The 25029-nt window shown below is 45.2% G+C and overlaps 1 protein-coding gene across 1 annotated transcript; it reads left to right on the plus strand.

Moving 5' to 3' along the window:
• The first annotated feature begins 6963 nt into the window (after positions 1-6963).
• Positions 6964-23593, plus strand: LOC139321655 (V-type proton ATPase catalytic subunit A-like). Its single transcript, XM_070950444.1, has 14 exons — positions 6964-7045; positions 9484-9612; positions 10434-10648; positions 11378-11515; positions 12537-12688; positions 13545-13707; positions 15282-15390; positions 17045-17167; positions 18589-18703; positions 18943-19006; positions 20369-20572; positions 21093-21187; positions 22772-22943; positions 23501-23593. Exons 1-14 carry the CDS (start codon positions 6964-6966, stop codon positions 23591-23593), a joined length of 1854 nt encoding a protein of 617 aa, XP_070806545.1.
• Positions 23594-25029: the final 1436 nt, after the last annotated feature.

A 25029-nucleotide genomic window follows, 5' to 3' on the forward strand; every position in this document is an offset into this window, starting at 1 on the left:
CAATTTTTCAATATCCTCTTAAATTCCCCTGCACTTCTCAATTTCAGATATTTTTATTCGAATTCACCTTTCTGTAAAGTTTTTCTTTTTTTTTAAAAAAAAAGATTTGTATTCAATTTCAAAGAATAAAAAAAAGGTTAAAATACACAAAGATTTTCTCATGATGGAATTTTCCTTTACAAACCCATTTGTAAACATCCACAATATATATATTTTTAATCCTTATGAACCTCTTTCAGATTTGCTCCTTTTTTTCAAAATCAGTGCTTTTATTTTTTTCCCCAAAAATAGGCTCACCATATCCATACTAAACCAACAGCATAATTTTAACAAATGATAGCTTAATTAACACAAGGGATGCAATAGCTAATTTGCAGAACTGCCAAGCCAAAATAAAGCCATTGCTGTGTTTTGCGAATATTGCCAGGAAAAAAAATCCAACCTATTGATCGCAACAATCATGTTTTCTAGCTAAACATAAAGGAAAAAAACCAGCCATCCGCTATAGAGAAATATTGCATCAGAGAGGTGGGGAAAACAGTGCAAAAATAAATTCTTGCTCAGGGCAAACGGGATGCCTCTTGCCAGCTGGGCTGGGTCTGCCCCAGTGACAAGTGTGCAAAAGCCCCATGTGCACGCACGCTTCCTGTTTTGCACACTCAGCCTGCCTCATCTCTCCCCCCACCCCTCAACCCCCCATGCAGGAGGCAGCGTCCCTGGAAGTGTGTATGTGGGTCTGGCGGCTTCCCCACCTTTGCAAGCTGCCCTGGGGCCTACCTTGCCATAGGGATTCCTGCTGTGGTGCAGAGCCTGGTTGCTAGGCAACCGCAGCCAGCCCAGACAAGGAGGAGGCAGGCAATGGAGGCCTGGCTTGGGTGGGGCAGACTGCAATGATTGGAAGGGGTAGGGAGTCCCGCTTTCCGCCCCAAATCTTTGCTTTCAGGGGTGTGGATTTCAGTCCCCTCTCCCAGGCGCAGGAGCTGGGGAGCATGGGAGTTGTAGTGCAAGGGGCACGACTGCATTAATGCCACTGCAGATCACTGGCAAAAGTGGCCATGCAGGGAGACAAGTTGATGGAGTAAAATGGAGGTGTGGGTGGGTGATAATGATAATCTGGGAGTCTCTGGGCATATGCAGAGAGGCTTTTCAGACTGGAGCCCTCCAAGGCAGCACAGCATTGCCCTGTTTTTGCAGGCCTCCTGTTTTTATTATTATTATTTTCCAGGAAGTGCCAAAGGCTGATTTTGAGCCCTTCTCTCTTTTTGTTTGCCATGGAAAACAGGCCCTGCTCAGTTAGCTAGGGAGCCTCCATGCAAAATGTGTTGGTGTTCCAGTTGTGGGTGTAATGTAGGTAGGTAAATGCGGGTCCAGCTGGATGATCACTGAAGGACCCTCTTTAAGAAAGGAAATGTGCTTGTTTGAGGGAAGCCAATTATCTCCAGTTGAAAGGAGAGAATTCCTTTGAAGTAGAAACATTCTCCCTCAGTTGTCAGAGATAAGAGACATTTGGTGATATACAGTATGAAGGTTAAAGAGATCAAGTATGACCACATGTAATATTAACAAGAGATAATTTGAATCTATGCTTCAGTAATTGGCAAAAAGAATTATGACTGTTGGCAAAGAATAAAATGAAACGGTAATTGGGAAGTGTCAATTAAATATGACAAATGTATATGATCACATAAACTGCTGAGTTAACAGAATCCTTTGTCTAGAAGGGTATAAAAACCATTGTACCTAATTTCTGTCTTTGTTCAACGCTTCATGTACAGAGCTTTGAACCTATTGCGCAATATACATTGTCTCTGATTAACCCAGAAAAGTTGTGTTGGTCTTATTAAATCCACAACAGGTGTGCAGAAGCGGAGAGGGGGGACTGTCCTGCGTCTCTGAGCATGTGGGGAGGTCCCTCAATCACTGTGAGGGAGTGGTTGGATTGTATTCCCCTTGAACTGTGTCGACTTGGCAAGAGACTTTGTCCACTGTTGTGAGAGGACAGTTGCCTTGGACCTTAGACTTTGGATGCCCCCATCTTATTTGCTCCCCCCTGGACTTTTTTATTTACCATCTGGACCCTTGGGACTTGGTCACTTCATCCTTTTGTAGCAAAATGTATTCGGCAGCTGAGCTTCTTGTTCTGCGAGACTCCCCCCTCTCGCAGGTTTGGCCCTCCACTCTATCGAGGGCCTACCTCGATAGATAAAAGTGGCAAAATCTAACCATTTTTCCGCTCTTATCGCATCTGCAGAGAACTGCCCAGCCGCCCTGTTTAGGGTAACCCACTCCCTTCTTCGGGGGGGGGGGGAGTGCGGGAAGATCCCTTGCAGGGTCGTGCTGAGGATTTTGTGCAATTCCTGCATGATAAAGTCACTCGGATTCGGGAGGGCTTGGACTCCGATTGGATGTGTCCAGGGGAGGAGACGAGGGCAGGTCTTGAGAATGTTATCTGGGAGGAGTTTGATCCTGTGGCTCCCGAGGATGTGGACAGGGTTCTGGGTAAGATTAGTGCCGCCACGTGTTTATTGGACCCGTGTCCCTCCTGGTTGGTACTGGCCTCCCGGGAGGTTACATGAGGCTGGCTCCAGGGAATTATAAGTGCTTCTCTGAGAGAGGGTGCCTTTCCTGCCGCCTTGAAAGAGGCGGTAGTGAGGCCCCTCCTCAAGAAGCCTTCCCTGGACCCGGCTGAATTAGCTAACTACCGTCCAGTCTCCAACCTTCGTTTTGTGGCGAAGGTTGTTGAGAGCGTGGTGGCACGACAGCTTCCCCAGCACCTGGATGAAGCTATTTATCTGGACCCGTACCAGTCGGGCTTCAGGCAGGGGTACAGCACCGAAACGGCATTGGTCGCGTTGGTGGACGATCTCTGGCGGGCTCGGGACAGGGGCTGCTCCTCTGTCCTAGTCCTATTAGATCTCTCAGCGGCTTTTGATGCCATCGACCATGGTATCATGCTGCAGCGGTTGACAGGGTTAGAAATAGGGGGCACTGTTCTGTGGTGGTTCTCCTCCTTCCTCTCCGACCGCTCGCAGTTCGTGTTGACAGGGGGGCAGAAGTCGACCTCGAGGCACCTCGCATGGGGAGTGCCGCAAGGGTCGGTCCTCTCGCCCCTTCTGTTCAACATTTATGTGAAGCCGCTGGGTGAGATCATCCGTGGTTTTGGGGTGAAGTGTCATCTGTACGCTGATGATACTCAGCTGTACATCTCCACCCCTGACCACCCCATCATTGAAGTGATGTCTCGCTGCCTGGAAGCCATGCGGGTCTGGATGGGGAGGAACAGGCTCAGACTCAACCCTTCCAAGACCGAGTGGCTGTGGCTCCCGGCGTCCCGATATAGTCAGCAGGTGCCATCGCTGACTATTGGGAGTGAATCCCTGCCCCCCACAGAGAGGGCTTGCAATCTGGGTGTCCTCCTGGACGCACGGCTGTCTTTAGAAGAGCATATGACAGCCGTGGCCAGGGGGGCCTTTTATCAGGTTCGCCTGATTCGCCAGTTGCAGCCCTTTCTGGACCGGGACGCCTTGCGCACGGTCACTCACGCCCTTGTCACCTCCCAACTGGACTACTGTAATGCTCTCTACATGGGGCTCCCCCTGAAGAGCACTCAGAAGCTCCAGCTGGTCCAGAATGCGGGCCGCGCGGGTGGTTATGGGCGCAACTCGTTGCGCCCACGTGATACCCCTCCTGCGCGAGCTGCACTGGCTCCCAGTGCTCTTCCGGGTGCGATTCAAGGTGCTGGTCACCACTTTTAAAGCGCTCCATGGCATAGGACCCGGGTACCTCTGAGACCGTCTTCTGCCACCAATAGCCTCCCACCGGCCAGTTCGCTCCCACAGAGAGGGCCTCCTCAGGGTGCCATTGGCCAAGTTATGTCGGCTGGCGACACCCAGGGGGAGAGCCTTCTCTGTGGGTGCCCCAGCCCTGTGGAATGAACTGTCCCCGGAAATACGTAAGATCTCCGACCTCCAGGTATTTTGTTGCGCACTCAAGACCCTGTTGTTCCGCCAGGCCGGGCTATCAACATAACAATTTTAAATTGGGTTTTAAAATTCTGGGGTTTTAAAATTCAGGCGAATTTATTTAATAATTTTAAACTATTTTAACTGATGTTGTTTTGTGTTTTTAATAGGCTGTACACCACCCTGAGTCCTTCAGGAAGAAGGGCGGTATAGAAATATTATTATTATTATTATTATTATTATTATTATTATTATTATTATTATTATTATTATTATTATTATTATTATTATTTTCCCCCTCATATTTTTGCTTTGAGACGCAAATGACAGCAGTGTTTTTCAGCTTCAGCAGTTTTAAGACCGGTGGACTTCAACTCTCAGAATTCCCCATCTGACATGGTCAGCTGGGGAATTCTGGGAGCTGAAATCCATACAATTAAATCATGCTGACTGGGGAATTCTGGGAATTGAACTCCATACAATTAAATCATGCTGACTAGGGAATTTTGGGAGCTGAAGTCCACCCATCTTAAAGCAAGTTGGTTGGGGAATTCTGGGAGCTGAAATCCATACAATTAAATCATGCTGACTAGGGAATTATGGGAGTTGAAGTCCACCCATCTTAGAATGGCCAAGCTTTGAAACACTGAAAATAAAGCAGAAGTGGGAAACTATTGTTGACCGATGGGTTTTGGTGTGATCCTCTTGGTAGATTTACATTAAACAAATCATAAAGGTGTCAGAATGCTAAATATTAAAACTTCCTCTCCTTGTCTCTTCTGGATGATGAAATGCCATTAGAATCCTGCGTTGTTGCAAAGCGAGAATCTCATTTCTCCCCCTGGTTTGTACCCTAATCTGCTGCTCCTCATTTGTTATTTTTCCATGCTTTTACAAAATAGGCAAAAATGCACAAATATGCAAAGCCGCCCAAGGCTCAGAAACCAGCTTCTTTTCTTTCCTCCTGTGGCTAAAATGGCTTCAGGACAGATGCCAGCTGAATCACAAAAAATAAAATAAAATAATATGCCATTTGTTAGAAAAAACTGGATTTTTGTTTGTTTGCTCTAATACAGTCTCCATAAACAGTGTAGGTTTAAGAGTCACCTTGAACAGACATTCTCTGCCAAATTTGACATTCTCCTGCCTTACAATACCAGAAAAAGCTGCCTCTGGCTGAAATCATCCCTTAGGGTTACTTTCCGCCTCCCCCACCCCATGTTTTATTAAAGTGTGTTGTAGAATAAAATACAAATACAAACAGAACTTCAGCAAATTAAAAGAGAACAAGAAAGGTGCAAAGAGAGATAAAAAGAATGAAAAAAAAATGTGGCTTCTGATTCTTTTTTCAGTGCAGTAGAATAAAAAAAAGAATGAGACCCTAAACCTTTTGCTCTACATTTCTAAATATTTCAAGCCATTTAGATTCACTGAATCCTAGAAGTGGAAAGGACCTTGGAGGTCATTTAATCCAACCCCTTCCCAAGGAAGGAGATCTCATACAAACCTGGTCAAATGATTGTCTAGGCTATTTTTGAAAACCACCAGTGATTTCTATAACAACAAAACCATCCTAATCTTAAAGAGAAGAATTTATTTAGTTTTGTATGCAGCTGGACTTTTTCCTTGAAACTGAAAAAAATATATGAAATTTTCATCTTAGTTTTTGAAGATTAGAAGGATTAACCCTGATCAGGACACCTTCATCATGTCATGACAATCCAGTTGGTTATTAGATTACAGTTCAGGATTTTGTGCGAGCCCCAAAATAAATTAATTATTTTAACTGGGTTCAGCAAGCTGAGAGGAAGAGATTTGACAGCCATTTGTCCAGAAAGATCTAGAATTCTCCTGCTCTACATGGGGGTTGGACTAGGAGACCTCCAAGGTCCCTTTTAACTCTGTTATTTTGTATTCTGCATAACCTATCCTCTCCTTTGCTTGAAATACCTGCATGCAGAAATGTTATTTCTCTTTCACAAACAGGTGTAGGAAAAGGTTCCCTTAATGGGGAAGATTTGAAGGTCAGGGTTTCTGCTGTGGTGAAGTATGTCATAGGAGGCCAGGTTGTTGACACTACACACACAGGGAGTGGTTTTCTGTTGCCGAGAAAGCTTGGTTGTGTCTCTCTCTTCCAGTGCCCTCCAGCCCCTTCCAGATCCTGGGTGCCTACTCAGGTCAGAACTGGCTTGGAGGGATCGGCAAGTCCCTTACTCCTCCATCAGAACCCCTCTGCTTCCTGCTGAAGACAGAGCAGGCATCTCACCTTACTTAACTGCCGGAGGAAAGGAAAGCACATACCGAGCAGGTGGTGCCAACTCCTAGAAAAATTTCCACCTTCCCAATGGTAAGATGAGCTTGACTTAAGAAGGCAAAGCAAGGCTGGAGGAAAATCAGACTTTAATGGGCATTATTTCCTATAATTCCATTTCTTATGCATTCACTCAGGATGATATACTGTGTCCAATTTGGTTACCACGATATAAAAAAGATGTTGAGACTCTAGAAAGAATTGGGTATGTCTAGTTTAATGAAAAGAAGGATTAGGGGTGTCATGATTGCAATCTTCCAGTATTTAAGGGGCTGCCACAAACAAGAGGGGGTCAAATTATTCTCCAAAGCACCTGGAGGCTGGACAAGAAGTAACGGGTGAAAATTAATCAAGGAGAGAAGCAACCATAGAATTAAGGAGAAATTTACTGGACAACCATTTGAATTGAATGGTATAAGTTCTCCTGCCATGAGCAAAGGGTTGGGCTAGAAGGCCTCTGATGTTCCTGACCCTCTGAGACTCAGAAGCTCCAAAATTTGGCCACCCAAATCACAAACTAGGAGTCCTTGGGGGGGGGGGGTTGGTCCCTTCACTGAAAGAAGAGTAAGAAAGTTTTTTTTAAAATCCTCCTGTTTTCATTGCCTTATTTTATGTCTGCTGGTTTTTGCTACAGATCTTGCGGTCGTCGTAGAACTGGGATCCGGCTGCCTTAATTGACCCACGGGAGCGATGGATTTCTCTGAGCTTCCCAAGATTGGGGATGCAGAAAAGGAGAATGAATTGGGGTTTGTCCATGGCGTCTCTGGGCCTGGTAGGTTGGCTGAGAACCTAAGAAACCTTTTAACTATCTGCAGTGGAAAAATGGTGAATGAGAACGAGGAGTGAGTAGGACTAGGGGTGACATGATAGCTGTTTTCCAGTGCTTGAGGGGCTGTCACAGAGAAAAGAGGTTGACCAATTATGAAAAGCACCTGAGGGCAGGACCAGAAGCAGTGGAAGGAAACTTGAGGGGTCCTTGGTGCTCTCTGAGCTTGGCTATTTTCTTGCAGATGTTTCATGTCCCAACTAGGTAACATCATCAGTGCTAGAAGGGAGTGTGGCAGGAGGAGTAGGACTGATGCTCTCTGAGTATGGTGGTTTTCTTGCAGACCAAGTAACATCATCAGTTAGGCTAGTCAATTATGTTATCTAGTTTGGATAATAACATGTCTGCAAGAAAGCCATCAACACTGAACTACAAATATCCTGTGTTATTGGACAAAAAATTATCAAGGAGAGATCCAACATGGAATGAAGGAGAAATTTCCTGACAGTGAGAACAATTAACCAGTGAAATGTCTTCCCTCCAGAAGTTGTGGGTGCTCCCTCACAGGAGGCTTTTAAGAAGAAGTTGGACAGCCATTTGTTCAGAATGCAGTGAGGTCTCCTTCATGAGCAGGAGGTTGGACTAGAAGACCTCTGAGGTCCCTTCCAACCCTGTGAGTCTATGTTTGATGTTCTCATTTTTCATTACCTGCTTATTTCATTTCTTATCCTGCCTTTCAACGCTGCAGCAGGGTCAAAAGTGTTAAACTGACCTTAAATCACATTCTCATAAAAATTGCAATGAGGCTGTTTCATCCCATCTCTGGCATGAGTTATAACATCCTATCAGCTAGCTGGAATTTTCTCAAAGGTTTTCCTAATCCAGGACAGATATATTACATCCCCCCCCCCCCCCACACACACTTTGCAAGGATTAGAAATCTTTTCAGCTAGTTTTAAATTCGTTTTTGGTTGAAAACCCACTGGGATTAGAGGCTGATTACATAGAATATATAGTAAGGGAAAAGGGATTTTTGGAGACCCCAGTACCAAATCATAATCTATTGATTAAAGGCAGCTGCCTAGATTTTACCTAAACAGTAACAGTAACAGAGTTGGAAGGGACCTTGGAGGTCATCTAGTCCAGCCCCCTGCTCAAGCAGGAGACCTTATACCATTTCAGACAAGTGGCTGCCCAGTCTCTTCTTAAAAGCTTCCAGTGATGGACCGCCCACAATTTCTGGTGGCAAGCTGTTCCACTGGTTTATTGTTCTCACTGTTAGGAAGTTTCTCCTTAGTTCCAGGTTGCTTCTCCCCTTGATTAGTTTCCATTCATTGCTTCTTATTCTGACTTCAGGTGCTTTGGAGAATAGGTTGACCCCTCTTCTTTGGGGCAGCCCCTGGCTGGAATGCTGCTATCATGTTAGCAGCATTATTAACCTAATTCTTTTTTTCTCTAGACTGGCCCAACCCAAATCCTGCAAGTGTTCTTCAAATGTTTTACTCTCCAGACCCTTAACCATCTTAGTTGCTCTTCTTTCCACTTTTTCTAGTCTCAACCTCTTTGATGCAAGCAGCAAGCAGATGCAAGCAGAAGTCAATTTTGTGTGTCATTTTGCATTATTATTAAGCTGCTTCCCTCCCACACTTTTTACTAGCATTTCTAAACTGCAAAGAGTGCAAATTTAACGTAGAGACTGGGTAAGAATTGGCTACCAAAGACTTGAAAATTTTCTTAATTTTTATTTCTTTAAAATAAAAGAACAGAGGCTCCTGAGTGCCATCTAGTGGCCTTTGAATCTTCCCTGTTTGTTTGGGTGCTGGGTTTAAACCCTCAGTTTATTTACAAAAATCAAATCTAAAATCCAAAAAAACTATATATAAGAATACCATACTAGAGGATTTTGGAGAAATTAAGATGAGATATAAATCTAACGGACAGTCCAGGGGGATAAACAGAGATTCCATACAAGAAGGAGAATAGTCTGAGAATAGTTGAGATTCTTTAAGTAGTTTTAAAGAAAATTAAGGATGTCACTACCCCTTGGACCTTGAAACTGTTTAAAATAAAATCTTGGACACAATTTCTCAAGCATGGTTGGGATAGTCTAAGAGCGACTGCTAATTTATTGCTGGGTTTTGAATGTTGGTTAGAAGTCAGCCTGATGAAGGTGGAGGCTGAAATGTAGATAATCCCTATTTAGATGTTGGCTAATGTCTGTGTTTCTCAACCTTGGCTACTTGAAGATGGGTGGACTTCAACTCCCAGGATTCCCCAGCCAGCTGGCTGGGAAATTCTGGGAGTTGAAGTCCACCTATCTTCAAGTGGCTGAGAAGCACTGGTAAGTTTATCCTGTCTCCAATAGATTATTTTCTCTTCTGCAGCATATTCAAGTATCTTATTTTGTCTGCTAAAAATACCTATTTTAAAAAATTTCCCAACAGTCGTGATTGCCTGCAAGATGGCCGGTGCTGCGATGTATGAGTTGGTCCGTGTTGGCCACTTCGAATTGGTGGGTGAGATAATCCGGCTGGACGGAGACCTGGCCACCATCCAAGTGTATGAGGAGACATGTATCCTTCTGGGGAAATCTCGTTTTCCTTGTCCAATTTTGCTAACTCTTCATTTCCAGGGTCTCCCTTTCTTGCAGTAGGTAGAGTTGTAGGTGCTCCATAGATTAGAATAGAATAACAGAGTTGGAAGGGACCCTGGAGGTCTTCTAGTCCAACCCTCTGTTTAGGCAGGAAACCCTATAGCATTTCAGAAAAATAGTTATTCAATCTCTTCTTAAAAATTTCTAGTGTTGGAGCATTTACAACTTCTGGAGGCAAGTTGTTCCACTGATTAATTGTTCTAACTGTCAGGAAACTTCTCTTCAGTTCCATCCTTGGAGGTTTTCAAGAGTTCATTTGTTACATGCCTGGAAACGAGATTGAAATCCTCTTTTTAAAAGAGAGTTTTATTAACGTTTATTACAAGATAAAATACAAAGAGAAGCAGAAGTCAAGAAAGATGGATGATAACAAAGGGTAAAGGTGCAAAGATTAAAAAAAAAAGAATAAGTCTAATTTTTTTCCCATGCAATAGAAGGCAAGGAAAGTTGCAACCTTTTGGCTTTAAATTTCTAGCAAATTCAAACCATTTCTCTAACAGCCAAGTCAATCTAATTGTCAAAACCTCAAGAAAGACGGAAAACCTCAGGGGTCTCAGCTTTCTGCTCTTGCATGACAAGACAATCTCTGTAGACAGGGTTTAAGCCAGGATTAAACCAGGATTAAGCCAGGATGTGGCCTTCCCCTCCCCAAAATGTCTCGTTTCCCTACCAGAGACTCTACCATCCTTCTCCTTTTTTCCCCTGCCGTGCACCCCTCTTTTTCCTGAGCCGTCCCTGTAGCGGGGGTCTGCGTGGGGGACCCTGTGCTGCGAACGGGGAAGCCGCTCTCCGTGGTTCTTGGGCCTGGAATCATGGGCTCCATCTTTGATGGGATCCAGCGTCCTCTGAAGGACATCACCGACCTTACCAAGAGCATCTACATTCCCCGAGGGATCAACATCTCCGCTTTATCCCAAGACCTGAAGTGGGACTTTAAGCCGAGTTCCAACATCCGGGTATGAGACAAACAGCCGTGCAGGGAAGGGGCATTTGGGATCCTCCATCCATGTTGGCTTCAGATCTACTTCAGGGAAAGCAAACTGCTCAAGCCAGTACAGGTCCTCAACTTACAACAGTTCATTTAGTGAAGTTAGTTCGAAGTTACAGCAGCACTGAAAAAAACGCCATAGAATACATATTCAATACGATCGTTGCAAGAATCCCCATGGTCAAAATTCAGACACTTGACCCGTATTTATGACAGTTGCAGTGTCCCGGGGTCATGTGATCCCCCTTTTTGCGACCTTCCAACAAGCAAAGACAGTGGGGAAGCCAGTTTCACTTAACAACCATGTTACTACAGTGATTTGCTTAACAACTGTGGCAAGAAAGGTCGTAAAATGGGGTCAAATCACTTAACAACAGGAATTTTGGGATCAAATTGTGGTTGTAAGTCAAGGACCAGCTGTCATTGGCTTCTTAGAACCTGGGAAAAGGGATGGAAATTTGCAAAAAAAATAAAATCACAAATGGAGAAGTGCTTTCTTTCATCCGTAGAAAAATGGTTAGCTGCTTCTCCAGAGCAGGGGTCTCCAACCTTGGCAACTTTAAAACTTGTGGACTTCGACTTCCAGAATTCCTCAGCCAGCTTTGCCACAAGTCCACAAGTCTTAAAGTTGCCAAGGTTGGAGACCCCTGCTCCAGAGCATCAAAAGTGTTTAAAGCAGCGTTCCTTTTCTTTTTAGGTTGGGAGCCATTTAACTGGAGGGGACATTTATGGGATGGTGCATGAAAATTCCCTCATCAAGCATCTAATCATGGTGCCACCCCGAAGCCGTGGCACCGTCACTCACGTTGCCCCGGCTGGGAACTATGACATTTCGGTAAGTGGTGTCTCTGCAGAGTGATGGTTCAGCCCCAGGTGGAGAGAACAGGATGAAAACAGATTAACAGAGTTGGAAGGAACCTTGTAGGTCATGTAGTCCAACTTTCCACCCAAGTAGTAGAACCTACACCATTTCTTGCAGATGGCAGCCCTGTCTCTTCTTGAAAGTTTCCAGCAATCTCCAGGAAGGGATCTGAATTGCCAGCAAACAGGGCCCTGATAGGATCGCTTTATGCTGCACTGGTCAGATCACACTTAGAATACTGTGTCCAGTTCTGGTCACCATGATACAAAATAGATACTGAGACTCTAGAAAGAGTGCAAAGAAGAGCAAGAAGGGGGCTGGAGGCTAAAACATATGAAGAACGGTTGCAGGAATTGGGTATATTTAGTTTAATAAAAAGAAGAATTGGGGGGGACATGGCAGTGGTCTTCCAGTATTTGAGGGGCTGCCCCAGAGAAAGGGGGGGGTTTCAAAGTATTATCTTGAGCACCAGAAGGCAAGACTAGAAACAATGAATGGAAGGATATTAAAGAGAGATTCAACCTGGAAATAAGGAGAAATTTCCTGACAGTGAAAACAATCAACCAGTGGAACAGAAGTTGCCTTCAAAAGTTATGGGTTCTTCTCCATCACTGGAGGTTTTTAAGAAGAGACTGGACAGCCACTTTTTTGGAATGTATAAGGTGTTCTGCTTGACCAAGGGGTTGGAGTAGAAGACCACCAAGATCCCTTCCAACTATATGATTCTATGTTCTATAAAGTGATTTCACCCATCTCCCTGGGAGAACGCTATCTCAGACTCTGAAAATACGTGGACTTCAGCTCCCGGAATTCTGGCCATTGAAGTCCGCCTATCTTCTACTTGCCAAGGCTGAAAAACTAAGGACAAAATTAGATTTGGTCAAGGAAAGCTGTCTTTTTCAGGGAGTTGAGTCAGAACAAGATCTGAACCCTTGGCAAACACTTCCTGCCCATAACCCCTTGTTCTTCTCATCTGGGTCTTCCTCCCCAAAAGGACATAGTGTTGGAGCTTGACTTCGAGGGTGTCAAGGAGAAACTGACCATGATGCAAGTCTGGCCCGTCCGGCAGATCCGTCCGGTGTCCGAGAAGCTCCCGGCCAATCATCCACTGCTTACTGGCCAGAGAGTTCTGGATGCGCTCTTTCCGTAAGCCATCATTTTTGTGAAAAAGGGAAGGTTCGGCATGGGTGGGCTACTCTGACCCCTTTATGACCTGTGGACTTCAACTCTGCTTCAACTCTGAGCTCTGCTGGCTCAGGAATGCTGGGAGTTAAAGTCCAGAGTCATCAAAGGACCATAGCTGCCCATCCCTGTTTTTCAAGATCCTTGAAATGAAGGAGGACTTCAAATCGAACTCCGATTGCTAAATTTGCAAGAGATTCTAAAGTTATGCAGGGAGTCCTCAACTTACGAGCAAAATTGGGACTGGAATTTTGGTCGCTTAGCGATGCATTCACTAAGTGAGTAATTGCTGACCAGATCAAATTTTCTGCTCCGTTTCACCGGGGTTGTTTAACCCAAGTCATGTCGTTGTTAGATGAATCAGACAGTCATTAAAGCAAATCTGACTGCTTGTCTGAAGGTCGCAAAAGGGGATCACATGACCTTGGGACAATGGAACCGTCATAAATGTGAATCAGTAGCCAAGCGTTTGAATTTTGATCATGTGACCATGGAGATGCTGCAACAGTTGTCAGTGTGAAAAATGGCCATAAATTGTCACTTTGAACGGTCACTAAATGAATGAATTTAAGTCAAGGACAACCTTTGCCATAGGAAGTACATAGAAATTCAGCCACTCTCTCAGAAGGGCCCATTGGTTGAGTTAACCATGGTTTAACCAATAAATCCTAGTTGCAGGAGAAACTGGATTCCTTTGTCCAAGGGTGTGGTTGGTTCTTTATGGTTCAGTGGTTGGATGAATCCAGTCGTTGGCTGAACACCCTCCCAGGATCTCATTAAAAGCTGAATAAGGGGTCCCTCCTTCTGCCCTCCTCTTCAGGTGTGTCCAAGGTGGCACCACAGCCATCCCAGGTGCCTTTGGATGTGGGAAGACGGTCATCTCCCAGTCTCTGTCCAAATACTCCAACAGTGATGTCATCATCTATGTGGGCTGCGGAGAGCGTGGGAACGAGATGTCTGAGGTGCTCAGGGACTTTCCCGAGGTGAGGATGGCAGGGACACCAGCAAGAAACTGTCAAGGTTCCAACTGATGAATCTAACCCAACAAGCGCTGACGAGACAATCTGATCTCTTAATGAAAAGCTTTATTGAATACATGATTACATAAGCACAGCATGAAAAGAAAACCAGCTCTGGCTAATTCCCGGGCAATTCAATATAATTAAAGTATAGAATCATCCCTCCCACCATTAGTGCAGGTCACATTGTCCAATTAGGCGTCCAGGAATTGTTATTGGAAAACCTCCACCACTCTGGCAGATACCTGCTGGAACGTCCTTGGTTCCCATTAGACAGTTCCTTGTTATCGTCTGGAATGAACATTGCAATCTCTCTCTCCCTAATCCCCCAAGCTTGACAGAACCACTGTTGTTCTTCATCTGGGTGCAGGACTCCCTTTTCCTTGGTGGAAATGGTGGATCATGGGCTGGAAGGACAGGGGGAGGCTTCGGAGGAAAACAATTCTGCTCTTCTATCAGTTCTCATGGATCAGCTTAAAAAATCATATAGGATCAAGATCATGTGAATTGTTAATACCACTCTATAATGCCTTAGTAAGGCCACATCTGGAATCCTGCACCCAGTTTTGGTCACCACACTATAAAAAAGATGTTGAGACTCTGGAAAAAGTACAGAGAAGAGCAACCAGGATGATGAGGGGACTGGAGGCTCAAACATAGGATGAATGGTTTCAGGAACTGGGTCTGGCTAGTCTAGAGAAAAGAAGGATTGGGCCGGGGTGACATGATAGCAGTTTTTCAGTATTTGAGGGGTTGTTACAAAGAACCTATTCTCCAAAGCACCGAGGAATAATGGATGGAAACTGAACAAGGAGAGATTCAACCTGAAAATAAGGAGAAATTTCCTGACAGTGAGAACAATTAACCAGTGGAACCACTTGCCACCAGAAGTTGTAGGTGCTCTGACACTGGAGGTCTTCAAGAAGAAAATTGGACAGCCATTTGTCTGAAATGGTATAGGGTTTTGCCAGAGCGGGGGGGTGGGGGTGGGGTGGACCAAGGTTCCTTCCAACGCTGTTATTCTGTTATAATTATTTTTGTCTTTAAGAAAGATATGCAAAGTATTTGGAGATCAAAATGTCATCATCCAAATTTTTATTTGTGATCATCCTAGGTTTTTGGGTTTTAGGGATAGCATATAATGTTTTATATAAGAATATTAGATATCAATGTTTCTCAAATTGTTGTCATTTTAAGATGGGTGGACTTCAACTCTCAAAATTCCTCAGCCAGCATAGATGGACTTCAACTCCCAGAATATCCCCTTTCAATTTTGGAAAGCTAGCTCAGTGTTTCTCAACCTCTGCATCTGTAAATGGGTGGACTTCAGCTCCCAGAGTTCCCTTCAACTTCCCAGAGTTGCAGAGTATGCTGGCTGGGGAATTCTGGGAGTTGAAGTCCACATGCCTTAAAATGGCTATAGCTGAAAAATACCGCTGTAAGCCATGGCTTTTCTTTGGCCTTACCTCCCTTGACTTCCTCCTCACCCGCCCCCATCTCTCCCCCCATTTCCCATTATTCTGCTCTCATCCTCCTAGCTCACCATGGAAGTAGATGGGAAGACGGAGACCATCATGAAAAGGACCTCGCTGGTGGCCAATACCTCCAATATGCCCGTGGCTGCTCGGGAAGCCTCTATTTACACGGGTGAGGGGCTTTTTCAAGCCACCCCCATTTCCCCCCCCTCCCCACCTGAGAACCACAACCATGGGAAGGGCTTCCAAAGCAATTTTTAAAACTTAAAAACTTCATGAATTAAAAATTGTCCTGTTTTTTGCTAAAAGATTCTCTTTGGATCAAAGTTGGTGCCCCACTGCTAAATCCTAAAAACCAGATTAAGAAAGAGAAATGGTTGGATCTACAACTTGTTAAGACAGTTTAAGGCTGAATTCCCACAGTGTATTTTCAATGGTCCTCGACTTACATTTATTTGTTCAGTGACCATTCCAAGTTACAATGGCCCTGGAAAAAATGATTTACTTATGACCACAGTTGGGGCCAGAATTTCTGGTTGTTAAGCAAGGGAGTGGTTAAGTAGGTCATGGCCAATTTTACAACCTTTTTTCCTCATAGTCATTAAGCAAATCACTGCAGCTGTTAAGCAAACCCCCAATTTACTTTGCTTGTTGGCTGGGAAGGTTGTAAGTGGCCATCACGTGAACCTGGGACCTTACAGCTCTCCTAAAGATATGGCTGAATTTTGATCATGTAACCACAGGAGTGCTGTGACGGCCATAGGTGCGAGGACCAGTCGTAAGTGATATTTTTCAGTGCTGTTGTAACTGGGAATGGTCTTTCAATGAACATTTTGTAAGTCAAGGACCATTCATATCCCTCTTGAAACTTTCAGGGGATTAATATTCCTGCCCAAATATTAATAGATTTTTCAAGATCAGCCAAGGAAAGCCAGGGGCTGCTATCTTAAGATGGCCAATGTCACAAAGTGAGAAAATTGTCTCCCTTTCCAGGATTCGCACATACTTTTGATAAAAATCACAGCATACAAAGCTGGGGTGAAATGCTCCCGGTTTGGACCGGATCGCTCGATCTGGTAGCAATGGAGGCGGGTGATTCGGAGAACCAGTAGCAAAAATCCCTGCCCCCTCCCCCCATGCCCAGCTGAGCCACACGATCATCAGAGACTTTTTTTTTACTTTTAAAAGCATTTTTTCTACAACCAGAGGCTGTAGGAAAAAAATGCTTTTAAAAGCCTCTGACGATCCCAGCTGAGTTGCCTGATCGTCAGAGGCTTTTAAAAGCATTTTTCTCTGCAACCTCTTAAGGTTGTAGGAAAAATGTTTTAAAAGTAAAAAAAAAAGTTGGCCACGCCCACCCAGTCACATTACCCCCCCAAGCCATGCCCACAGAACCAGTAGTAATAAATTTTACATTTCACCATTGATACAAAGGTAGGAAGGGACTAGCAAAGATTCTTTACTGTATTTTTCGGACTATAAGACGCATCGGAGTATAAGACGCACCAAGATTTCCAAGAGGTAAACAAGAAAAAAAATTTTTTTGCCCTCCCCAGCCCCCAGGAGTACTCTGCAGGCCTCCCAAACCCTTTGCGCGCCCCGCTTTTGTGAAAAACAGGCTTGTTTTTCGCACGGGGCAGGGTTTTGGGAGGCCAAAAATGGCTGTATTTGGTGTATAAGACACACCAACATTTCCACCCTCTTTTAGGGGGGAAAAAGTGCATCTGATACTCTGAAAAATACGGTAATTTGTTTTAGAATCTTCCTGTAATTTGTTTTGGAATCTTCCCTTTCTTCCCCATTCCCCATCCTTTTTCTCTCCCCAGGAATCACCCTCTCGGAATATTTCCGGGACATGGGATACCATGTCAGCATGATGGCCGATTCCACCTCCCGCTGGGCGGAAGCCCTTCGCGAGATTTCTGGACGTTTGGCTGAAATGCCTGCAGGTTGGTTTTTTCATACATTTCTTGGACTTCTTAACCAGCGTTTCTCAGCCATGGCCATTTGGAAGATACATGGACAGAATAACGAACCTGGAAGAGACCTTGGAGGTCATCTAGTCCAAACCCTTGCTGAAGTAGGAGACCCTGTACCATCACAGACAAATGGTTGTCCAATTTCTTCTTAAAAATGTCCAGTGGTGGAGCACCCACAACTTCTGGAGGCAAGTTGTTCCACTGATTAATTGTTCTAATTGTCAGGAAATTTCTCCTTAGTTCTAGGCTTCTCTTCTTGATTATCTTCTTGTCCTGCCTTCTGGTGCTTTGAGGAATAGATTGACCTCCTCTTCTTTGTGGCAGCCCCTCAAATATTGGAACCCTGCTATCATATCACTCCTAATCCTTCTTTTCAACAGGCTAGACTAGGGGTCTCCAAACCTGGCAACTTTAATTCCCCATGCTGGCTGGGGAATCCTGAGAGTTGAAGTCCACAAGCCTTAAAGTTGCCAAGGTTGGAGACCCCTGAACTAGATAAATCCAGTTCCTGGCCTTCCCATTGAACACAGGGTTGATACTGGGAGTGTCAAGATTGAACCGCTTTGCCTCTTTCAACACTAAATGCTTTTCAATTTGCCAATGAACTGGGGTGGGGGGGAGGGAAGGGGGAAATCGAATGCTGAGAATGTGTGTGTGTGTATGTGTATTCTTGCAGGCAGGCAGTTCGATTCTCTCCTCAGGAAGGGCAGTATCAACAGCGATCAGCCTTTCAAGGTCAATTTTAGGGTCGCCAGGGCAGCCCTCAGAGGCGTTCCTTCTGTGGGACTGGTGGTCGCCAGTTCCGCAAGCAACACTGACACATCAGCTGCCCCTATAGGAGGTTGCTTGAGCCTCTTTGTAGACCAGTGGGAGAAAACAACCCTGAGAGCCTGTGCAACCATCAAGGTCACCGCTGTAGGTGCTTGAGAAAGAGACGGACTGTTCCCATAACAAAAAGACGTCTCATAATTGGACAATGTGACCACTCAGGGGTGGGGAGAAAGGGAAGCTATTGTTTAATTAAGAGAGCATTTGTGCAGGAAAAACTAGAGCTGGTTTTGATTCTTCAGTACCAAAATTGTGTACCCAATAAAGTTTTACTTTCGGGAATTCAACGTTCCTGAGAATGTTTCCTTATTTTGGGTTCACTAGTTGGACAGTTGACAGAGAATTGAAGTCCACATATCTTAAAGATGCTGAGCTCAAGAAGCATTGATCTAACTTTCCAAGATGCAGTGGGGGATTCTGAGAATCAAAGTTCGACGTCAAAGCTGTCCAGGTTGAGAACCACATTCAGAAGAAACAGATCTTCCTGCGTCTTCATTCCCATTTCAACTTTCACAGACTTTTTCCAAGCCACGAGAGATGAAAACTCTCTTTTTCCTTTGCAGACAGTGGGTACCCAGCCTACCTGGGCGCCCGCTTGGCATCCTTCTATGAACGGGCTGGGCGTGTCAAGTGCCTGGGCAGTCCCGAGCGAGAGGGGAGCGTCAGCATCGTTGGAGCGTAAGTTGCCAGATTCTTTTTCTTGTTTCTTGCTAGAGATCTTGAAGATCAGTGGATCTCTTCATTTTTGCAAGCCAATCATGGGTTGTGTTGAAATCTGCCAATGTTCTCATCAAGACCTTGAACGCAGCTGACGGGAAAGCTTTGTAAACAAACTTCAGCCGTTCGTAGGAGGGAGAAATCATCAGATATTTGGGATTTCTGCCTTTGACCAACCTTCCCGTGCCTGTTTCTCATAGGGTGTCCCCTCCTGGTGGGGATTTCTCAGATCCGGTGACCTCTGCAACCCTGGGGATTGTCCAGGTGAGTCAGGTTTACTGCTTCCATGCCCTTAAGCGCTCCTAGGAACATCCAACCCTTTCCTGGACTAACCATCCCATGGCAAACAAATCCACGCCCTAGTCACCTCCCGTCTTGACTATGGCAATGTAGTCTACATGGGGCAGCCCTTGGAAAGCATCCAAAAGCTCTATAGTCAGTTCAAAATGTGGCATCCCACATGTTTATGCGCAAGCCTAGATTTGCACATGTGTCACTTCTCTTGCGGGAGCTGCCCTGGCTGCTGATTTGCTTCCGGGTCCAATTCAAGGTACCAGTTGTTGCCTCCATGGCTTATTTGAAAGACCTTCTTTTCCCAGTCACCCACCAGAGTGGGGAGGCGGGGGATGTTATGTTATCCTCCTGGTAGGATCCAGAAGAATGGCCTTCTCTGTGGTGGCTCCCTCCCCATGGAACATCATAGAGATAAGACTGGCCCCCATCTTGTTAGTCTTTTGAAAAGCCCTAAAAACATGGTTCTACCAGCAGGCCTGGGAGCCAGCAGGAAACGGAGCCCATCCAGGGGCTGGTTTGATAGTTGTCCTTAGACAGCCCTCTCTAAGCGGCTTACAGAGTCAGCCCCTTTCCCCTAACAATCGGAGTCCTCATTTTACTGATTTCGGAAGGCCAGAAGGCTGAGTCAACCTTCAGCCGGTCAGGATCAAACTCCTGGCAGTGGGCAGAATTAGCCTGCAATCCTGCACTTTAATTGTTGCACTACCTGGGCTCCTATATACATTTTCAAAAAATAAAATAAAATAAAATAAAATAAAATAAAATAAAATAAAATAAAATAAAATAAAATAAAATAAAATAAAATATTGAATTAAAAAATTAAAAGAAATAAAATAATAAAATAAAATAAATAATAAAATAAAATAAATAAATAAAAACAATAATAAATAATAATAATATAATATAATAATTGATAATTTATTCATAATTCATAATAATAAATTAATATTTTTAAAATTAAATTTATTAAATTAAATTTATTATTTAATAACAATAAATTAATAATAAAAAGTGATACCCATTGTCATCGGGGCACTTGGCACCATGTCCAAGAATTTTGCAAAATACATCAATAAATTGCCTCTTCCTGCAATAACACCAGCAGAACTGCAAAAAGTGGCGCTACTTGGAACATGGTACATCTTAAGAAGGTACTTGGTTGATACCTAGGATGCTGGCAGCAACCCCTATTAACTATCACCACCAGTCAATGGTATTTGTGATGCATCTTTGAATGTTCAGTTGACTGAGTTTCATATTTAATGAATAAAGTATACAATAATATTAATAAATTAAACCCATGTGAGACTTCCTTTTCTGCTCCCCATCCAGGTCTTCTGGGGCCTGGACAAGAAGCTGGCTCAGCGGAAGCATTTCCCGTCTGTCAACTGGCTGATCAGCTACAGCAAATACACGCGGGCGCTGGATGAGCACTATGAGAGGCTCTACCCAGAGTTCATCTCCCTGCGAACCAAGGCCAAGGAGATCCTGCAGGAGGAGGAGGACCTGGCCGAGATTGTCCAGCTGGTGGGAAAGGTAGGATGTCCGAATCACAGGGTTGGACCTTAGAGGTCTTCTAGTCCATCCCCTACTTAAGCTGGAGACAAAGAAACACGAAACCATACTGTAATCCAGGAACCTCCAAGGAGAAAACCACACCCCACCAACACCGATGGAGGAAGCGGCTGTATGTGAACAGGGAGCATGTAGCACTGATGATATTACCTAGCTGGGTCATGAAACATCTGAAGAAAATCACCAAGCTCAGAGAGCACTAAGGATTCCACGGTCCTCCTCCTCCTCTCTACAAACCCCCTTCCCCTTCCAGCACTGACGATGTTTTCTAGTTGGGTCATGAGATGTCTGCAAGAAAGTCACCAAGCTCAGAGAGCACCGAGGACTCCACAGTTTAACCCCGAGCTACAAATTTTCTAAAGGTGACCCTTCCTGAGACAGAGCAGGGAGCCCACATTCATTGCCTCCCCTTGTGCCTTCCTTTCTTCTGCTGCTATGTCCACATACACACCACCCTCTCTTCTTCCTTTTTGTTGTCCAGGCATCTCTTGCTGAAAGCGACAAGATCACCCTGGAGGTAGCCAAGCTGATCAAAGACGACTTTTTGCAGCAAAATGGTTACTCTTCCTACGACAGGTAATTTGAGGGCTCCTTACAACCTCTCAGCCCAGCCTTTACCCCAGGGCAGATCTCCTCAAGGACACCCATTGAGTCTGCAGGGCATTCTTTGCGTTTCAACAGTGAGCCACAAAATGTGTGGCTGTATGTTATTGTTAGTACAGTTGTCCCCTCAACTTAGGACCAAATTTCTGTTGCTAAGCGAGAGGTTTATGAAATGAATTTTGCCCCATTTTGTAACCTTTCTTGCCACATTTATTAAGTAAGTCACTGTAGTTGTTAAGTGAATAACATGGTTGTTAAGTGAATCCGGGCTTCCCCACTGACTTTGCTTGTCAGAAGGTTGCAAAAGGGGATCACATGACCCTGGGAGACTTTGCGACCGTCATATATAGGAGCCAGTTGCCAAGCCTCCAAATTTTGATCACGTGACCCCGGGGAATGCTGCAATGGTCATAAGTGTGAAAAATGATCATAATTCCCTTTTTTCCACTGCTGTGTAACTTGGAAAGGTCACTAAACGAACTGCCATTGTAAGTGGAGGACTACCTGTATGTAGTTATGAAACAAATGTATTTGGCGACTTCATTTCCATTCAGGGTCCCCAGGAAACCAAATTGACCAAACCCCATATTTAGGGCCTTTCACCACCTCCAGGGGAATGATGTTCCACAGAGAAGGGGCCATCACCGAGAAGGCCCTTTTTGGTGGTCCCACCAGAAGCACATCCCCGATTGAGGGGACCCGTAACATGCCCTGACTTTCTGTCCTAGGGGCAGTGGTGGGATCCAAATAATTTAACAACCGATTTTCTGCCCTAATAACTGGCTTGGTGGGTGTGGCCATGGTGGGCCTGGCCAGGGGGTGTGACAGGCAGCATATGGCCTCCTGCACCCTCCTGGGAGCAAAAATGGGCCGCAGGTGGGGAGAAACACCCCCCCCCCCGGTTTTGGGCCTAGTAGGCCTCCCTGCAGCCTCCTGGGAGCAAAAACCGGCTGTGGGGTGGGGCACCCTGCGGCCTATTTTGGGCCTAGGAGGCCTCCCTGCACTTACATGGGAGCCAAAATGGGGCGCATACAGACTCCTGGAAGGGGCAGGGCAGAGAGGGGTGGGGCCAGCCAGCAATTTAACTACTGGTTTGCTCGAACTGGCCCGAACTGGCTGAATCCTACCACTGCCTGGAGGGCCAGGTAGATGTAATAGGGGAGAGGCCCTCCTTCAAGTAACCTGGCCCAAAGCCAGATAGGGCTTTAAAGGTGATAACCAGCACCTTTTTGGGAACAAACCTCTTGATCCTAGAAAGAAGGGTTGGTGTCCATATTCAGTTCCTGAAGTGCTGCTAGAAATGGAATGGACCTATTTAATTATTTTATTGTGTATAAAATCTGTCATGTTTAGATAATCCTTGACAAATTGGGAGGTTCTATCTACTCCCCATCTCCCTTGGAATTTTTCTTCGCCTTCTCGTTTCTGAGGAAAAGCAATACAAACAAGAGAAAAGCCTGGGCTGAAGGTCTGGGGGCGGTGGCTGTCCCGAAGCCCCCCCGGGGAGGACCAGGTGGGCTGAGTGAGTTAGGATCTGTTGGCTCTTTGCTGCTTCAGGTTCTGCCCTTTCTACAAGACGGTGGGCATGCTGCAGAACATGATCACTTTTTACGAGCTGGCTCGCCACGCCGTGGAGTCGACAGCCCAATCGGAGCACAAGATCACCTGGGCCATCATACGGGAGAACCTGGGTGACATCATGTACAAGCTCAGCTCCATGAAGTTCCAGGTGAGTTGAAGGGAGGGTTCAACTCAGAACTAAGGAAGAATTTCCTAGCAGAAGAATTAATTACGATGATATTTGAATAACACACCAGAAAGACCTTTTTTATTTCCAAAGCAAGAGGATTGACTCCAGAAGTGCCTCCAGAAGTTGTAGATGCTCCATCACTGGAGGTTTTCAGGAAGAGATTTGACAGCCACTTGTCTGGAATGGTAGAGGGTCAGAGGGCTGGGCTTGAAGACCTCCAAGGATAGATAGATAGATAAATGATAGATAAATAGAAAGATAGATAGATAGATAGATAGATAGATAGATAGATAGATAGATAGATAGACAGACACAGATAGATAGAAGAGAGAGAGAGGGAGATAAAGGGATAGATGATATCAGCTTTCTTCCTGGAGTTGTGGCTGCTCCATTACTGGAGGTTTTCAAAACGAGACTGGACAGCCATTTGACCGAGATGATTTAGGCTCTAGGCCTAGGGTCTCCTGCTTGGGCAGGAGGTTGGACTAGAAGACCTCAAGGCTCCTTCCAAGTCTGTTATTCCGTATTCTGTACAGGATCCAGGAAAGGATGGTGAGGCCAAGATAAAAGCCAGCTACGCTCAGCTGAATGAGGAGATGCAGAACGCCTTCCGTAACTTGGAGGACTGAATCTGGAGGCTGGGAAGGGACGAAGCCTGCAAAAAGGGTTCCCGTCAGTCCTGGTTTAGAGCTGCTTTTCCTGTGCTGGATCTTTCTGGAGAGGGCTGACCGCCTCCTGCAACGTTTGGGAGTTTGCACACTGCTAGCCAAAGTCTCCAAGGCAAATTGTTCTATTTTCCGGATGTAGAATTCCAGGATTAGTGTCTCTTGAATAAATTGTTTGACTTGTTTATTGTTCTTTATTTTTGTGTAATAACATGAGAATGCCAGGGGAGGTCCCTTCCTTCCTTCCTTCCTTCCTTCCTTCCTTCCTTCCTTCCTTCCTTCCTTCCTTCCTTCCTTCCTTCCTCCCTCCCTCCCTCCCTCCCTTCTTCCTTCCTTCCTCCTTTTCTTTCTTTCTCTTTCTTTCTTTCTTCCTTCCTTCTTCCTTCCTTCCTTCCTCCCTTTCTTTCTTTCTTTCTTCCTTTCCTTTCCTTTCCTTTCCTTTCCTTTCCTTTCCTTTCCTTTCCTTTCCTTTCCTTTCCTTTCCTTTCCTTTCCTTTCCTTCTTCCCTTCCCTTCCCTTCTTCCCTTCCCTTCCCTTCCCTTCCCTTCCCTTCCCTTCCCTTCCCTTCCCTCCCTCCCTCCCTCCCTTCCTTCCTTCCTCTCTTCTCCCTCCTTCCTTTCCTTTCCTCCCTCCCTCCTTCCCTCCCTTCTCAGTGCTTACTTAAATACTGGTATACCATGTGCTATTTAAGTTCCAGCAGGGTGGCACATTGCCCTGCTAATATTTCTATGGACAGAACATTTAAAACAGCTCCCCCCCCCCCCGATCTCCAACTGCTGAGGAAGAGAAACAGCCATTCCAGCAGAATTCCAAGTTGGACTAAAATGACGAGGAGTGTTTTCACCATTAGTCCTGATTTGTGTTGTGGGGGTGGAGGGAATAGAAAGAAACAGATATTTCTTCCTCAAATGAAAGATCCATCAACGTCATAACTCAACCAATGGTGAGTTGGACTCAGAAAAGCAGCAGGGATTCTGCTGGGGCTGCTCTGGAAGTTGTTTTTATACAGAGAGAAAGAGAGAGGCGCACACAAACTTTATTTATTTATTCAATTTATATGCATATACACTTCATCAATAAATACAGGTAGTTCTCGACTTACAACAGTTCATTTAGTGACCATTTAGAGTTACAACGGCACTGATGTGACTTATGACCGTTTTTCACACTTATAACCATTGCAGCATCCCCATCAATGGTGGGTTTCTACTAGTTCACCCCAGTTTGGGTGAACCAGCAGTGGCGGTGGTGGGAGGCTCCACCCACCCACCCAGACATCATCACGGACGCGCTGTGCATGTGCAGAAGTGCTGCGGGCGAGCGAAGCGAGCACGCGCATGCATGCACTCACAGTTCTGAACCAGTAGCGAAGATAAGTGGAACCCACTACTGATCCCCAT

This window comes from Pituophis catenifer, unplaced genomic scaffold (genome assembly GCF_029215685.1).
Source record: "Pituophis catenifer annectens isolate HBS135680 unplaced genomic scaffold, rPitCat1.0.hap2 SCAF_10, whole genome shotgun sequence".
Classification (NCBI taxonomy): Eukaryota; Metazoa; Chordata; class Lepidosauria; order Squamata; family Colubridae; genus Pituophis; species Pituophis catenifer.